The sequence below is a fragment of the Rosa chinensis genome, chromosome 1, assembly GCF_002994745.2.
Source record: "Rosa chinensis cultivar Old Blush chromosome 1, RchiOBHm-V2, whole genome shotgun sequence".
Lineage (NCBI taxonomy): Eukaryota > Viridiplantae > Streptophyta > Magnoliopsida > Rosales > Rosaceae > Rosa > Rosa chinensis.
The window spans coordinates 16552438-16571196 of NC_037088.1; the positions used below are offsets into that span (position 1 = coordinate 16552438).

General features: G+C 39.2%; 1 protein-coding gene and 1 long non-coding RNA gene across 5 annotated transcripts; one reads left to right on the forward strand and one right to left on the reverse strand.

The window, feature by feature from the left end:
* Window positions 1-7815: 7815 nt before the first annotated feature.
* LOC112189604 (disease resistance-like protein DSC1) lies at window positions 7816-13187 on the forward strand. Its single transcript, XM_024328947.2, has 6 exons — window positions 7816-8343; window positions 8452-9035; window positions 9129-10269; window positions 10389-10712; window positions 10823-11989; window positions 12111-13187. Exons 2-6 carry the CDS (start codon window positions 8563-8565, stop codon window positions 12600-12602), a joined length of 3597 nt encoding a protein of 1198 aa, XP_024184715.1. The 5' UTR covers window positions 7816-8343; window positions 8452-8562; the 3' UTR covers window positions 12603-13187.
* A 1211-nt stretch (window positions 13188-14398) lies between these two features.
* LOC112186847 lies at window positions 14399-17967 on the reverse strand. 4 transcript variants are annotated; one of them, XR_005802298.1, is made up of 7 exons: window positions 17664-17967; window positions 16003-16130; window positions 15742-15845; window positions 15586-15641; window positions 15415-15448; window positions 15101-15238; window positions 14399-14619 (listed from the first exon to the last, which is right to left on the reverse strand). It is a non-coding gene; the product is annotated as an uncharacterized LOC112186847 (long non-coding RNA). The 4 variants fall into 4 exon arrangements; XR_002930920.2 differs by lacking the exon at window positions 15415-15448; XR_002930918.2 differs by having other exon boundaries at window positions 15101-15448.
* Window positions 17968-18759: the final 792 nt, after the last annotated feature.

The window sequence follows — 18759 nt, forward strand, 5'->3', positions numbered from 1 at the left end:
TTCCGGCAGACTTGACCTCAGTGCACTAAAACGGTCATAACTTCTTCTAGAAAATAGATATCGATGAGCTGTAAAAAGTTCTGGAAACTAGACATCCGTAGATTTCCATCCATATAAAGATCATAATTTTCTGAGCTCTGAACGATTTTTGACACTCCGTTGAAGTTGACTGATCTGCAGTGGCAGTTTTCCGAATCTGTAATGGATTTGATTTTTAAAGCACAATTTGTGTTCAATTCGGTAATGATCTTCATGAGACTTCTTAGATGCTTCCACATGTCTTCCACAGGTCTCCTAGTATGAGTAGATCTCCATTTTACCTGTAAAAACACTAACTAAGTTAAATTGATCAAGATAAAGGAAATAACTTAGCAAAATATAGGGTTTAAACATTATAAACGTCACATTTTATGCTCCTATCACTGTCCTTTATAAGTTGGTCTCGAAAGCTATAGTTAACAAAATGAAGAGTGTCCTGGACAACGTTATTTCTCCCACACAGAGTGCTTTTGTACTGGGTCGACATATCCATAATAATGTTATTGCAGCTTTTGAGACTATTCACTCTATTCGAAGAAATGCAGGGAGTGGGGATTCTAATTTAGTCTTGAAGCTGGACATTAGTAAAGCCTATGATAGGGTGGAGTGGGTGTTCCTTGATAGTATGATGTCTAAGCTTGGGTTTGCAGGAAGGTGGGTGGATTTGATTATGAGGTGTGTTCGTTCTACGTCTTTCTCGGTGCTTTGGGAAGGACAACCTACTGGTTTTATCCGACCGACACGAGGTTTGAGACAAGGGGATCCCCTATCTCCATACCTCTTTCTTTTGTGCTCTGAAAGGTTATCGAGCTTATTCTCCTATGTGGATATGATGGGATTCATCCATGGAGTATAGGCCAGTAGCTGTGCACCCTCTATATCACACTTACTTTTTGCAGATGAAGCCTTGTTTTTGCTAAAACAGAGGTGCAGGAGGTGGTTAATTTGAAACAGATACTTCTCCTCTATGAATCGGCGGCTGGGCAAAAAATCAATTTTGAGAAATCAGCAATGGCTTTTGGCCCTGGTGTAAGAAATAGTGTGAAATTGGAAGTGCAGCAGATTTTGGGGGTACAAATTGTTGCTTTCCATGAACGTCATCTTGGACTACCTACAGTTGCTGGAAGAAACAAGAAGGAGCACTATGTCAAAAAGGCCTTCAGACGACAGAACTATTCTGTTGTCTGAATGAACAAAAATATGTCGTCTAGTATGGTGTCGTCTCTTAGGAGCATCAGACGACATAAAAAAATCAAAGTCTTGTGTTGTCTGATGAGTTTTGCATTTTGGGAACATTGTGATATGTATCTTTAAAAGCAGTCAAACAACAGTTTTGTATTATCTAATAAACAAAACAACCACAGTATTTTTTAAATACTATTGTGTGAAGCATATTTGCAAGACTTATTTGTGTGGTCTGAATGCCCTTAAATAAGAAATATGAAGACTCGTATGTAGTGTCTTCTCTCATACAACAACAATTAAAAGTTGTGCTAATTTACTTTAAACGACAATTATATGTGGTCATAAAGAGCATCAGAGGACAATTAAGTGTCGTTCTAGGGTAGGTTTGTATGACATTTAAGTGTTATGTGAAAGGTTTTGAAATTATACATATGTGATGTTAGGAAATGGTTTAGACAATAGAGATCATATTCTTTCTGTTATGCATGTCAGTCTCATTACGACGACAATTTACTATCGTTTGAAATTATTTAGACGACAAATATCTATAGTCTGAATATAAAAAGGACCTCTAATAGTACGTGTTTTATATTGTCTGTAATCACGTCCAATCACACTTATTTGTTGTTGTTATACACTTTAGCCAATACTTTCATCTAACTTATTAATCAATGAACATTAATCAGTAAATGTATATCTCTTACTTAGGTACGAATCTCTTACTTATGGTATACCTACAATAGAGGAAATCCTTTAATTTTTATCCCTTACTTAGGTTATACGTATCTTTTAGCTAGAATGTTTTTATGAATTTTTTTTTTGTACCTTTCAGTTAGTTTTTTTTTGAAGGGAAAGACGACAAACTATATTAAGTGAAACTGAGAAGTACATGGAGCGATGCAAAAAAACATCGAAAGAAAAATAAAAAACATAACAAGATGCACAGACGCATCTATAACGTAGGAAAACAATAAAAGATAACAAGATGCATAGACGCATCTAGAATGAAAGGTAACCATGTGACTTGATGCCGAATGACATCGCTGCACTGCATATGTCATGAGAGCGGTGTAAATGTAATAGTAATCGTAACCGGTGATATGATCACCTAGGAGAGGTGATTCGCTCACCGAGAGTTCGAAAGTAACCGAGGGTGTTAGAAACTTGTAAATTACCAATCGAACTCCCAAGAACCAGAACAAATACCAAAACAAAATAAGCAGCTGTCTCGAATCCAAGATCCAGATTTGATTACGATTTGGGTCCCAAATGCGGATCCAAATCCGGCCTGATTCCAAGATCAAGGCTGACCGGTCAAACTTGACAAGAGCCAAGGCTCAACATAATCTGATCTGGGCACCCTGGCTTCAACCCGAAGTCCGGCCACCCTTCCAGATCCACAGCGCTGGAAATCTCCCCTCCCGGTTTCGTCCACACGACTCCAAGCTCCACCACCCACGGACTGCTGCACTGCCGTCGGTCTCTGACATGAAGTCTCTGGTCGCGAACTCCCTCTGGTCCGATCTGGGGACCAAAAACCAGAAAGCAATTCCGACACCCGTGGCTGTTTCGGCAACTGCACTCTGATATGGGTCGAAAACCTGCCCATCTCAAGCCTCTCCCACATCCCTACTCTCAGAGATTCCAAGAAGTCCCGGCCAAAATTTGAAGTCTGCATAGTCCCTAGATCCCAGATCCGGATCCGACCCAAAACCTCCGATATCCCATCGGAAGGTCGCCGCCCACTTACCCAGCTCGAACTCAGCCTTGAATCCCAAGTTGTGATGACCTGAGAGAGAGGAAAAACATCGCAATCTACCGCCGGAAGAGGAGTCTTAGACCAAGATTTTGAAAAGCAAGTTGGAAGAAAAGAAGCGACAGTTTGCACCGCACTCGAAGTATACGGCACCAAGGGATGTGCCGACATAGTTCTCCATCGGAGATGGAGAAAGTTGCAGAAACGACCACCCATAAGGGCGGCATTCTCTCAAACCCTAGGGTTTATTTTGTTTTTAAAACATACATTCTCTCTCTCTCACCTTTCAATTAGGTTGATTTCCCATCTCTATTTGCTAATTTTATAATACTAGTTATATTTTGAATTATTGCAGGTTCATAATGGATTCAAAATTCAAATTGAAAAAATAAATAAATCAATGCTTAAAGCAATTATTTTGTTTCTATATTTAACTCGAGGGACAAAATGGGTATGAAAATGTAATGACAATAGTCAATGGACCTAGATTGATAATAAAATTACCTATGGACTGCATCTATTATGGTGGAATGTAGGGGTGGGATCGGTTTGGCTCGGCTCGGGAATGAGCCTATACCGAGACCGATACCGGAATTTTGGCAGGGTAACCGATTGATCCCGAAACTGATCGATTCGGTACAGTTTTGGCACCAATCGGTTTCAACAGTTCGCAGATAGAGATGAAGAGCAGGCTGGGGCTTTCGAGCGGCGAAGCGACGCCAACTTATTACACCCGGGCTTCCACGAGCATGACACCACCACCTCACCGTCTCTGTCAACCCTTACCTATGGCTCACTACGAATCCCAGCAACTCGATCCGACATAGAACCGCCATGGGAACCGCCGTCATGATCTGGTTTCGGCTCGGTTCTGTCAATACGGTATGCTTTTCACCCACACCGGTGCCGACCCGTTTGCAGAGGTTTCGGTACGGTTCGGATCGGGATTCCGGCGAAACGACTCATCATACCGACCAGATTGGTTTCGGCTCGGATCGGATGGGATCGGTTTCGGGATCTCGGTTTGGAATTCCCAGCCCTAGTGGAATGAAATTGGACTTATATTCAAAAACCTCTATATTTTATATATCTAGGATATTTAATGATTTTTTTTAAAACAAACTAACAAGTCTTTATTAATTAAAACGATTACAACTGAGAGATGCAGAATTAATCTACATCAAATTGAGAAATAACCAAATTAACCAATACTAAAAACGATAAAAGGTAATCTACCAGGGATACTAAGGGATGCAATTAATCATTTGATGAAGCACCCGACAAAAAATGGGCTAAGTAAAACAGTACCTACGATATGGTGTACCATCTATCCACGCAAAGAAATACGTTGAATAGCAGGTAACCTTTTGTCAAGGTGACCATTGGTAGTATGACCGACTTTACCTTTTTCACGCACAAAAATACATCAAAGAGAGAGCAATCTTCTACCTAAGTAACCAACAAACCAATTCCAAAGTGTAGCAGAAAAAAGTGCCCATAAAAAATCTCCTGGATCCCAGATGCGAATCCAGATAGAAGACAAGGCCCAAGCAGAGGCCCATCTTGAGTGGCTCAAACAAAAAGAAGCCCAAGTCCACAGTTGGGCACCTAAAGACTCTCTTGGCACCCAAACCTAACCTGACCGCCATTGCTCCACCATCCCTCGCTCGATTCAAGGTGCCGCCCTCACTATTCATGGGGAGGTTCCCACGTAGAATCGAAGGCGAGCTGTTTCTCTGCCCGACCCAACCCTCTGATCAAATTTATGGGGCAACGAACAACAAAGGCGAGCCCTGATTTCAATCACCGGTCTGCCATCCTCCCACCATCTGTAATCATGGTTAAGCAACTACCTATCGTAAGCCTCGTACCTAGCTGCACTGCCACCAGACTAGATCTGTCCAACGCAATTTTCAGACGTGCCTGGCTCGGTTAGAGATGGTTAACATTCGGTGCCATCCCAAACCATCTGGGCGTCTCAGCCCCATCTTCTTCCCACCAAACATGAACAGATAGAGATTAGGAACAAAAGGTGGTCGTTGGAAAGCCTGCTTGCCGAGACTTGGGATGAGGCATTGGATAAGTCATACGCAAAGGTATCGATGTCGAGGATTGTGCCAGAAAGGTGCTCCATTGTTGATGGAGGAAGGTACAGAGAAGCCAAGGGTGGCGCTTTCCCAACCCTGGTAGAGCGCTAGGCATTTTCATTTCTACAACACATTTTTTCTTGATATGGAACATTCTTCAATTTTAAGGACATTTGACGATATCTGATGATAAATTTCGCAGAAACAATGAAAGATAAGATATTTTCTCGATGATATATCGGTCACTCCAAAAAAAAAAATATCAAAGATTTCAGCCTTTGATACAGAAGAATAATTTATTAGATCCAGTAATGTAGAATAGTGTACAAAAAGCAAGAGGCTCATTTTATGCTAGTTGTCTGAGATGAAATACAGTTCCTTTTTTTAATTTTTTTTTGTTGATCAGTAAATGAACTTGTGATCCCCAGAAAATTATCGAGCTTAATCGAGATCAATCAACAAATTATTTATTTACGATCTCGGTAATTATAAAAGTTCTCGAGCATATTTTCCTAAATTTTTATGAAGTGAAATCCTTGATGTACAAAAATCTGCATATAATAAAATTCACAAATTGAGATTAAAAAAAAAAAAACCTTAACCCACCCCACCCTTATATGTCAGTGAGAATAGAACCCATGACCTTTACAATGTTGAAATTATAATTTATCAACAAGTCACAGCTCACCGACACACAAATTGAGATTACAATAATGGCCAATTGTGAAAATATTGTAATTACAGAAAACTGCGTGAATAGAAAGACATTGACCGATGTCCGTGTAAAGACATTGACCGATGTTCATGTGAAAGCATCGGCACGCCCCGGTCTTCTTCTTCTAGTGTTGGTATTAATTATTGAAATGAGAGAGAGAGAGAGAGAGAGAGAGAGAGAGAGAGAGAGAGAGAGAGAGAGAGAGAGAGAGAGAGAGAGAGAGAGAGAGAGAGAGAGAGAGAGAGAGAGAGAGAGAGAGAGAGAGAGAAAGTGTGTGTGTGGTCCGTTGCTTTGGTCTTTACCAAAAAGAAAATTTGTAATAAAGTAATGTGTGTGATTTAATAAATAATTGAAGGGGAATCGTCTTCAAGTGAAGAAATAATTATCTCTCCTCTTGAGAGTTTCTCTCTTTTCATGAGAGCTATGCATTTCACTCCATGTGAGCTTGTCTCACTTCTTTACTTCTGCAGACGAAATTTTTTTTTATACACGGTGGTGCAAGTCTACATACAATGTACAAATAATATGCAGTCTCAACCGTTTATCTGTGCAGTCAGTTATTTATCACTGAAAACTGTCCAATTTCCGCGGTACGTGAAGTGAAAAGCAATGTACCGAAAATCTTCCGCTCTATAGAATAAATACATCTCTTGGATACAAATGAGTATAATTATACTCTAATTATAACCACCATATCTTCTGGGAAGTTTGTAAGAACAAACTTTAGAGAGTAATAAAGCCAAAAAGTTGAAGGTGATGTATGAGTTGGGTGGTCCATTTCTCATCCCTGTAGGCTAGGGTTGTCAATAGGCAAAATTAATAGGTTCGGGTTGGCACAGGCAGGGCCACAATAATTTTATATTTTATTTTTCGGACCGCACCTTTTTGGGTGGGTAGGGTCCAACCCATTATATTTATATGTCATGTTCTTTTGTTAAAAAAAGAAATACAAAAATCTATGAAAAAATTATGATATGTTAATGATTGAACAAAATAAAATACAAAATAAAAGGAAAATATGGCCTAATGTAATAATTAGTTCAATATAACTACATAAAAAAATATTAATACTAGAATTGAATGGGTTTTCGAGCTGGGCTTATAAGGCTGGGCCGGGCGGGCTTTAATGGGCATATAATGATCTGGCTGCAAGCCGGCCCTGAGCTTTGAACTCTCCTTCCTAGCCCTGCCTCGTGTCAATGGGCAAAGCTGAGATGGGCATTGGTGTGGGCTGAGCCGGGCTTTTGCCCACTAGGCTGAGCGGGTGCCTATGGGTTTTTGGGCCAGCGGGCCAAATGATGACCCGTACTGTAGGCCATTGCATGTTCCTCTATCTTTACTCGCTTTATCTTTAATCTTAAATCTCAAGTATTGAAATATATTTTGACGAAACTGCTTAGAAATTTTTCATTGATTTCGATGCATGACATGGGTCCATTTTTGCTCATCCCTGTCGGCCATTGTCTGTTCCTCTATGGTTCTATCTTTACTCACTCTATCTCTAATCTGAATCTCAAGTACTGAAAGATATTTTGACGAAATTGCTTAGAAATTGATTTCTTCCTTTTATCTCTGCTACCAAGAATTCCAGTCCCAACAATTCTTTTGTTATTTTTTTTTTGTTAAAAAAATGGTGGCCGAGTGAGCTATCACTTCGGGGTCCGGAGCCACTTGGGTATGACCCATTACCAAGGGATGTTTTTCACAAGCTGGGTTCAAATCAAGGACCTCCTATTACCAGGAGAAGCCCTATAACATCCGCCCCACTTGCAGCCTAGCATGCTTTCAGCCTTTCACTAGACCAACCTCATTGGATTAGTTCCAACGATTCTAGCGATTTCAAAATCTTTGCAAATCCCACATCTTCAATTCTACACACGAAGAAATCTTTGTCTGTTTGTACTGACAAGGCGAAAATTCTTTTTCTTATTAATTCATTAATAGAATTCCTTAATTAAACAAGTCGATATGATGGTGCAGGGCATCTTCCTCGATCTTACATCACCTTTTTCTTAATTACTTTAATTAAAATATTGTTTGAAGGGTCAAGGATGCTTTAAAAAAGTGCAAAATCGTTGCAAATCCTACACATCTTTGATCTGTTCAATAATTCTACGCATCAAGAAATCTTTGTCTGTTTGTACCAACAAGGCTATGATGGTGCAGGGCATCTTCCTCGATCTTTCATCACCTTTTTCTTTGATCTGTTCAATAATTCTACGCACCAAGAAATCTTTGTTTGTTTGTACCGACAAGGCTATGATGGTGCAGGGCATCTTCCTCGATCTTTCATTACCTTTTTCTTAATTACTTTAAAATCTTTGCAGCTTGGAACTCTACATGATTTATTTCTTCATTTTCACTCTGCTTTCAAGAATTCTTGGCCACATATATGTTCTTACCAAGAATTCTAGTTCCATTCTTTTCTTATCAAACTGTGTGTTCAAAAATCTTTGCAATATGAGCTGAACCTGAAAATTGATAAGATCAGCAGCTCAGCACAACATCTCTGTATTCTTTCTTATCCCACACTGCTTCGTCTGCTTTAATTAGTTTCACATGTAAGTGTTCAATCATCAGGTATTTATTGTCCATTGATATTATATATCGAAGGCTTCCGACAATTAATTTTGCATTTGCTTAAATTTTTTCTTTTTGCCTAACTCCAGAGCTAAGCATCACGATTGTGGAGTACTTTTTGCTCCTAGGACTAGATCGTGGACATCATTGTATAGCAGAGGAAGGAAGTTTTGACTCGTGGATTAGTTTTTGCATGTTCTATGGCTTCTTCTTCTTCTCCTCCTGCGCATGCCTTTAAGTATGATGTCTTTCTTAGTTTCCGAGGGGAGGACACCCGCAATACTTTTACCAGTCATCTTCATGCCGCTTTAGTGCAGAAGAAAATCGAAACCTACATAGATTACGAACTTGTGAGAGGAGAGGAAATTGCACCGGCCCTTCTCAAAGCAATAGAGGAATCGAAGCTTTCGGTGGTCATTTTGTCACAAGACTATGCTTCTTCAACATGGTGCTTGGACGAACTTGCGCATATTTTGGAATGCAAGGAAAGACACGGACAGATTGTTATACCCATTTTTTACAGAACAGATCCATCACATGTACGCCACCAGAGGGAGAGTTATGCAGCTGCATTTGTTCAACATGAAGAACGTTTCAAGGACAAGGTGCTCAAGTGGAGGGAGGCTTTGACAAAAGCATCCAAACTAGCTGGGTTTGATTCACGCAGTATCGGGTAACCTTTTAACTTTCTAGCAGTAATTCAAATATCTCATTAATCCAGATATGTCTTCAACTGTTAGTTATTTGTTCTTGGTTATTATGCCAGCCTTGAATCCGAATTAGTGGAGTTAGTCGTCAAATATATTGTGAAGAAGTTGAGTCGTGAATGCTCAAGCGATTTGAAGGGTCTGGTTGGAATTGAAAGTCGCATCCAGCAACTCGAGTCATTGTTATGCATTGATGTAGAAGATGTTCGTGTTCGCACTGTTGGTATTTGGGGTATGGGTGGTGTTGGCAAGACCACCCTTGCCGGTGTTGTATTCAACCGACTCTCATCTCAATTCGAAGCTTCCTATTTCCTTGCTGATGTCAGGGAAAAATATGGCAAAGATGGACTACACGGTTTGCGAGATGAACTTTTTCGCAACTTATTGAAGGATGAAAGTCTAAGGATCGGCACTCCATCTATAGGATCAACATTAACCAAACAGAGGCTCTCCCGTACAAAGGTCCTCGTTGTGCTTGATGATGTGAATGATGTTAGGCAACTAGAAACTTTGGTTGGTGATCAGGTTCAATTTGGACCGGGAAGTAGAATCATTATAACAACTAGAGATATGCATCAACTTAGAGAGATGCAACAGCTGCATAAAGGAGCTAACCATGATGTTTTAATATACAAGGCAAAGGAACTAGATCGTAATGAAGCACTTCAGCTCTTCCACTTGAGTGATTCTGAGGAAATCAGTTGCGGAGCAGAATATACCGAATTAGTGAGAACGGTGGTGCATTATGCTGCGGGAATTCCCTTAGCCCTTAAAATATGGGGTTCCTTATTTCGTCGATGCAAGAGCACACAAGAGCGGGAAAGTTTCTTGAAAAAGTTGAAAAGGTTTCCTGAAAAGAAACTTCAAGATGTGTATAGGATAAGTTATGATGCATTAGGAGAAAATGAGAGGGAGATATTTCTTTATATCGCATGTTTTCACAAAGGAGAGAATGTAAATAGAGCAAAAGAACAATTGGATGCATGTGGATTATTTGCGGATAGTGGAATCAACGTTCTCATTGATATGTCTCTGATATCAATCGAAGGCAAATGGCGGACAGAAGAAACTGGTTATCTGTGGATGCATGATTTGATACAAGAAATGGGTTGGGCAATTGAGCGTGAACAAGCGAAGCCTGGAAAGCGCAGTAGGCTGTGGACCCCGGAGGACATCTGTTATGTGTTGGAAAATAATAAGGTAATGGCCTAATTCATTGACAAATCATTACCCGATAACGATTTGATGTTAGTTTGAGTAATTCTATTTTTTTGGTAAGACTATATATATGCTGATTTATACTTCGCGTCAATTGTCAGGGGAGTAAAAAAGTTCAAAGCATATCCCTAAACCTCTCTCAGATTACAAAGCTAAACTTGACTCCTCAAGCCTTCAAAAATATGTGTAATCTAAAATTTCTAAAGTTATATGGTGGAGATCGCTCGGGCCACTACTACTACCCTTGGAATGACTGCAATGTGCACTTTAATCTTCACAATCTGGAATATCTTCCTGATTCCCTTATATATCTCAGCTGGCCTGCATACACTTTGAAATATTTGCCATCAACATTTTCTGCTGAGAATCTGACTGAGCTTTCTATGCCTCGTAGCCAACTACAAAGACTTTGGGATGAAGGCCAGGTATGCGACCAAGTTAGTTCCTGCATGTATTAATTATTGAATGCAGTATATGTAAAAGTCATATATTCAAGCCAAGTTATTCTTACCGTGTCTCTTTAAAATTGTTACAGAAGCCTAGGAACTTAAAACGCATCGATCTCAGTTATTCTAAGCAGCTGGTTGAAGTTCCAGATCTCTCTATGAGCGTAAACATTGAGAAGATAAACCTTCAAGGCTGTGAAAGGCTGGTTGAAATTCCTTCCTATTTTGAAAATCTTCACAAGCTTACTTCATTGGATGTGATCAATTGCTCGAATCTTAGTGTTCTCTCGGATATGCCATGCAATATGGTTTCGCTGGAGTTGGGCAGGACTGCAATAGAAGTCTTGCCTTCATCAATTTGGTCCCATGAAAAACTTGTTGAATTGAATCTTCAAGGGTGCGAGGGCATTAAGAAACTTCCAAACAGCATTTGGAAGCTGTATTCCCTCGAAGTTCTTGTGTTGTCTGGGACAAGTATAGAACGATTGCCCTCGTCAATCGAGTGTCTCTCTGGGTTAAAAATTCTTTTACTGCAAAATTGCAAAAGGTTTGTCAGTCTCCCAACCAGCATTTATAAGTTGAAATCTCTTACGAACCTTCATCTTTCTGGATGCCGTAGCTTCGGAAACTTCCCTGAGATCTTGGAGCCTATGGAACTTCTGGGGAATCTTAGTTTAGCAGGAACCAAATTTAAAGAGCTACCCTGTTTGATTGAAAACGTAGTTGGGCGGAAGGAATTAGTGTTACCTGGGTGTAGAAGCTTTGAGTCTGTCCCAAACAGCATCTTGCCTCCGTCGTCGGTCATTTTATGGGCTTCGATGAGTTACCTACACCTCAGTGACTGCACAATGTTAGAAGAAATCCCTGATTCCATCTTTAGCCTAAACAGGGTATATGAATTAAATCTGAGTGGAACCATGATTAGGAGCATACCTTCAACCATCAATCAAGCATCCCGGCTGAGGAGATTAGATCTACAGAATTGCAAGCGCCTTGAATCTTTACCCAAGCTCCCATATCTTCTAGAATTGATATATGCAAGTGGCTGCAAGAGATTGAAGACAGTGTCTGGGTTCACGACTGCACTGACAGAAGGTTTGGATCGAACATTTCTTTCCACGAGGCATATATTTGATAACTGCGTAAGTTTGGATGAGAATGCAAGGAGGACCATAATGGATTTTGCACATCTTAGAAATAAGGCAACAGTCATTTCAAAAAAAAGAAAAAGAAATAAGGCAACAGCTCATCATCCGGTACGTCTCTCTCTCTCTCTCTCTCTCTCTCTCTCTCTCTCTCTCCATATGTATATACGCATTCCTCTGCTTCTAATTTTGGCAAGTTAAAACAAATAATCAAAATCATGTCTTTGTCTAGGTTCCGTACCTAATGAGGTACGAAGCAATATGTTCGGGAAATGAAATTCCAAAATGGGTGAGCAATCAAATGGAGGGGTCTTCGATAGATATCAAGCTTCCTCTACATTGGTCTGAAGATGCAAACTTTTTGGGTTTAGCTTTCTGCGTTGTTGTTGATTTCTCTAAAGCAGAAAATAATGAGACATGTCGGGGTGAATCCATTTTCAAAACCGAAAATGGTGAAAGCCAAACCTTTTGGAGCTATTTTCAGAGATATTTGATCCGTTGTGATGACGACAACTCAGATCACCTGGTGTTGTGGTACGATTCCCTTGAGAAGGTGAGGTCCACTCCTTATTCCAATGCCACAGAAGCCTCTTTTCATTTCTGTGGACTCAGCTCTGATAGAAAGCAACAGCGCGCGGTTGAGAATCCGGTGGAAAGGTGTGGGGTAAGCCTTTTGTATGCTAAGGCCGAGACCGACAAAAAAAAAAGAGAAACCAGAGAATAAAAGATGTGGCTGGACCTTTCAAAAAAAAAAAAAAAATGTGCTGACGAGTTGAAATGATGTTATTTAAAGGGGTTGCTCTCAATTCATTCATATACTTGGTCTCCCGGCCCATCAATTTTTTAGGCCTCGGAAATCAAGTACGGCCTAACAAACACTGTCTTTTGGTCCGAGACGATAGACTGACCCAGTTTTTCAGTTGATCGAGGATGAAAATCTGCTGCAGCGCGGTGTAGGTGGCAACTGGCGAGGGCTTTGGGGGTGAAGGTGGGGTAAGACGACGTCGTAGGCCCTTGTGAACCTGGCCGGTCAAGTAAATGAGGTTGTGCTTCCCGAAGCCGAAGTTCTAAGCCTTGCTTGATGAAGTTAGATTTTTGATAAGTTGTTTTCAATCTTGTAGTTGGAATTTTGTTTTTCTAAAATTTGTAATAAGATCGCACATTATGTGGCTAGAGGCCTAGAGCCTCGATCTTGTTAACTTTTGCAACCTATTGGTGGAGAATGACGCTTAATTGGCTTGCTCCAACACTGGCAAAAGACTCTTGAGTTGAGTAATAGTGTGGTACTCCACATAAGTGTTATTGGCCAGGTTTGATGAGGTCACTATATGCTCCTAATTGTAAGTTTCTATCAAAAAAAAAAAAAAAGGATTTTAAAATGTTAGGGAAGCTTTTAATAGGGATATCTAACTAAACATGATGGTTAAGTTTAACAGACCATGCAGATTTTAGAAGGTCAACTATGATTTTTTCTTTTCTTTTCATGAAAGACTATTGTGTTTGCCTTCAAACCTTAACCAAGTGCTTTAATGACAAGTCTCGCATGTCCCATAACAACACACTCTATTCCTTCCTCAAATTTGGAGGCTAGGATTGTTACTATCTTTCAGAAGATAAACTAGTTTACGCACCTTCTGTCTCAATTTCGCTACACATTGTTTCTGTGAATTTCAATGGCTGGCCATGATGCTTCACTTCTAAAAGGAGGGAATACCAGCAATTCAGGTATTCAGAAAGTTGAAGTCTCAGTTCAAAACCTAGAGTTTTCCTCAGGTTCATTCAGAGGAGCTAAATTGAATGGACCTGGGAATTGTAGGACATGGAAGAAGATGATTTCAGCTTACCTTCGTGGAATCCGCAGGATGGGTCATGTCACCGGTACTATTAAGGCTCTGGCGAATGAGGAGAGTGAAGAGTATGTCAAGTGGGAAGAAGAAGACGCTCAATGATCTCTATCTGAATGAATCTGACTTTTCTCAAATCTATGGGTATTTGTGCAACATAACAAGGATGGAGTAGGATGGGCAAGTAGTTTCAGTGTTTTACACCCAGCTGAAAAACGTTTGGGCCTAGATTGATCAGCGACGACCAAACAAATTAAAGAATGTTGAGGATATTTCTTGGTACCATAAGGAGAAGAAGTTGGAGTGTGTGCACCAATTCCTGACACTACAACAAAGCTGGTCTTTTACGACACACAATGTGCACTGTAAAAGACAACTTTACTGCATAAAGAAGCATATCATAAAAGACCATGTCGTAAAAGACAAATTTCTCTTGTGGCACACATAATGTGCGCCCTAAAAAACATTTTTTGCGTGTTGCAAAATACTCTTTTGAGCGCCATGAAAGATGTTTTACAACTTTGATTGTGTGTCGTAAAATGCCACTTTGCGTGTTGCGTGTCGTAAAAGACCATTTTGCGTGTCTTAAAATGCCATTTTGTGTATCGTAAAAGATGTCTTCATTCACTCTTCTAATAGATAATACTTTTAATTAAATCTTTTCATTCAAGCATAGTAAACAAAAGCATTCATGGGTAAATTATATCAATTAAATAACTTCATATTACAAAATATGAAGCATAGTATATAATTAAACTGGTTTTCAAATATAGAACATACTAGCTAGATTAGAATTGCTTTCAGATTGATTACATGAGTACTTGAAGGGGCTGATTATAACTTGATATGATGCCACATGCCAACCATTTCCCATAAAGAAGTCGTACATCATAGAGCCTATAAAAGTATAAAGACAAGCAATGACAGATATTAGTGAAGTTAGCCCTTCAATTAGTCCAAATGAATCATCCATAAAAGTCAAAACAAATAACCCCAATTTCAAGGTGAATTTGGGGTTATTATTTTTCTGAACTTATTAAACAAAGTTACTACTGATCCCATAACTTACTAAATTTTTAATTTTGAAAGTCCATGTGCAAGGCAGAAATTTAAGCATACAGCTTCGCAAAAAAGTCAATAACTAGTTGAGAATATTACTTAACATCTTGTTGAGACAAATTTATATATAACCAATATTCCCAGACACATAGAAACCATTAGACACTAATTATAAAGCATTTCCTCTTTCTTCTTTTTCTTTTTTTTGGATAGGATGTCAAATGATCTTCCAGTAAAATCACCCCATCTAGAACAGCAAATTTCAAACAATCACTACTTGGAAACTATACAAAACAAGTAAACTATATATGTGACATACCGGTTCTTTACGAGAATAAACTGTAGGCGTCGGCGTAACCCCGCCTTCTTCTGTGGTGTGCTTCTCTAACTGGATCAGAAGACAAACTGATGATGATGGAGCATCTAACTAGAAGATTCCACGGGGTTCAAAAGAAATCTTCACCCAAAAAAAGGCAGTAGTAAATTTGTCAGTCATGATGTGTGCTAAAAATTTACTTAAAGAACAAAGGATGACCATTAAAGTGGTGGCAAAAATATATAAAGTTCTTAGATTCTGTGTTTCTGTTGGTGCGTGACGAAAATAGAAATCCTCCGACAACTTTTCTCCTCTACCTATTATATAAGCAAATTGTAGCATAAAATGGCTCTACATGAGAGGGAGGAGAGGAGACATGTAGAGAAAGAGAACACAAAGTCAGAAACTTTGAAAGAGCTGTTAAGTAACAGAAGCAACAGTATAAAGAAATAAGCATAATGATATGGCACCAGTTAAAAGACACTCACCAACCAGTCCCGCTTGAAATGATAGGGACAGAACTTTCACTGAGATCTTCAGGCCACTGAGGGAAGTAGAGAAAATAACAATTAATAAGCACAAGGGAAAAGCAATCAGGCTTATAAGAACTCCTACATGAAGAAAAGATTATACAATTGCCATACTGAGATATTGGAGTTTCTGGAACCCTTTGACCGCATATCAATGATCTTTCACTTTCCCAATCAAAAGCTGGTTGATAAGCAGGGAGAGGAGATTGACCAAAATGCTGCACAGAGTATCACGTTTAAATTGATTAGCACAAAACATGGGCACGTGAATCATTAGTACTAGTGTAGCAAGATATAAACAAGAAAGATACTACATAAAGTTAAACTTGTGCTGCATATGTGAACAAATAAAATGTGTCCTCGAGCAAGTACAACCTTTGGATCATTGGAGTGTGCTGAATCAGAGGCTACTGCATCTGTAAATTGGCACTCCGAGGTACTTGGTAAATCATCATCAGTGGTATCGTCTGCATTGGTTCGCCTTGCACCGACAATGTGCAATTCTGCAATGGGTTTAAAACCAATGTCGCTCAATCCTATCCAAATCTAACTTCATATTTGGCAGACTTAACTGATCATTCAGAAACACTTGGCATCTAACAGGGAGTTAATCCAGTAAACAATTCTAGCACGCACCATTCTTGTGCTTTATCCATCACTAGTGACGGAAACACATTCAGTGCAGGCATTGCAGATTCTTTAAATCTATAACTAACTTTAAATTTGTCATGAATAATATATCCTATCTAAACAAAATCTAAGTTACCAGAATTCTAAGTTTCCTGTTACTGTTTCCTTTAGAGTAAGGTACACCAGAGTGAGTGAGCCTAGTATTCATCATATAAAGGGCTATCATAAACCAGTTTGTTTGTTTCTTGATGTTCAAGTTTTTGTTCAACTGAATTGGTTTCTGGTTGAAGATTACATATTTGCTAGGTAATGATAACTTTGTAAATTTGTCAGAGTTGCTTAAAATAGAGAATTGCTTTGCCTTACTAATTCTGAACTAATATCAAAGTATAAGCTAATATTCACCCTTACTTATCTAAATATTAAATAAAGGAGAGTATCACCACTTCTGATTTGAATGCACTTAAGAGCCAAATCTAACTACAGAAGTACACCCATTCATGAAAAAATGGTCCAATAATTACATTTGCACTGAATTTCAACTCCATGGACGATACAGGATCCCCATGCATTATAGACATCCATTATCTCACAAAAAATTCCAACCAAAACACAACTCGACCATGAACTAATATGCAAAACAAGTTACTCATCTAACACCCAGATTCAAGTCAAACCACACAAACTTGTATTATTCTGATTGTAGAGGCCAACATGTATTATTCTACACGTATTATTCTGATTGTAGAGGCTAGTCACAGTCATGATTAACATCTAAAGAGAGAAAAGCGCTAGTCACAATCGAGCTACAAGGGACCTCTACTTTTTCTTTTTACAGATTATTGATGTGCATCACCTCACACTCTAGTTACCAAATTAAAGTTATATCACAATAGTATATAGATTATCCTAGCCAATACAACCCTAGAAGATACACATCCCAAAATAAGAGGAATCATTAAATAGCATTATCATTTCTGAAAACAGTATTCAAATCCTAAGTTTCTCACATATTCAGCTTCGTGATTATGATACCATCAATTCGCCAGAAACACCAAATTTAAACTGATTAGTAATCAAATCTTCAAGAAAACAACTGGTAGAAGAACACTGCGGCCTTACTTTCTAGTCTATAGTTCCAATTCAGTTACACACCATTCACCACGATCCATATATGCAACGGATATGTACAAGTACGGTCAATCACAACAATTACTCTATCAGAAATCCTATTAAGGAAAACCACACAAACAGCTAATCCGAAATGAAAAACGAATTGCAGAGATTGAAATCAAAACCCTAATAAAGGATACTCACTTCGACGCAAAAAAAAACCCAGAAACCACAATTCGAAATCAGAAACCTAGCACAGTTAAACTAGGCGGAGCAGGAAGAAACGTACTGACCACTTGAAATCGACGCTTCTGACGGCCATGGAGGTCGAGCTATGCACGATTCGCTGCGAGTGAGATACAAGATCCGACGATACTCAAGGAAGGAAATGCTTGAATCGGACGCCTATCTTTCGCGGACGGAGAGAGTTTTCGGAGAGAACAGAGGTCGCCGGAAAAAGAGAGAGGCGATGAGGGAGTGAACGGTGAACCACCATTGAGTCAGCGAGTCGGAGTCTATGGACTCTGAGATGAAATAAGGAAGATTGAAAGAAAACGAAGCACAATTTAATATTACCAATGGCTTTTGTTTTTCTTTTTTCAATCAAAACAAAAGAAAAAAAAAATTAATATATTTCCATAAAAAAAATTAATACTTTATAGAAATATATTAAATGAGTTATAAAATATTATTTTTTTTATGGAAATATATTAATTTTTTTTTCTTCCGTTTACTGAGACTTTATCCTACATCCGCAAGGATGAGTTTCAGCAAGATAGCGCAAAGGCATTCCATTTTGAAATTTCCAGCCTGATAGTCCAAGCTAGGCCCCCACGGGCTCAAGGTCTACCTCCTGGCTTCACTGCACCACAATTAGGACTACGTCCCATGACTCAGGGTTCTTCTCCAGGCTGGTCTGTATGTCAGCATGCAACGCAACTTGACTGGACACATCCAAGAGACTTGTTTTAAGTTGGTTGGGTACCCTACTTGATACTTCAGTAAACCCAAGCCAACTGGACCTCGAGGAAGAGGAAAGACAGCTATTCATCTTATTTAGAGTTCAGAGTACTTTGAAGTAGCTAGGTAAGATCATACCATAGGCAGTGATGGCCAGTCCTCAAACTCAATGGTTGGTACGTAGAGGTACTGGTAAGATTGGTATGGCTTTAAATATTTCTAACTTTGTAGGTTCAGATACTTGGATTATTGATTCTGGTGCTTCAGATCATATGGCCTATGATAGCTAGGAAGTATTTCATTACCTTATCCACCCCTAATGCCAATGGTGAATCCTTCCCTGTCCTAGGTATTGGGTCCATAAGAGTCACACCTACCTTAGTATTGCATGATATGTTGTATGTACCTGACTTGTCTCACTACCTAATC

Bases quoted from the DNA above. Each gene is read 5' to 3' on its own strand.
- LOC112189604 (XM_024328947.2), top strand. From the start codon at position 8,563: ATGGCTTCTTCTTCTTCTCCTCCTGCGCATGCCTTTAAGTATGATGTC. The intron at 10,713-10,822 runs GTATGCGACCAA...AAATTGTTACAG, and splicing joins GACTTTGGGATGAAGGCCAG to AAGCCTAGGAACTTAAAACG. The intron at 11,990-12,110 runs GTACGTCTCTCT...GTCTTTGTCTAG, and splicing joins AGGCAACAGCTCATCATCCG to GTTCCGTACCTAATGAGGTA.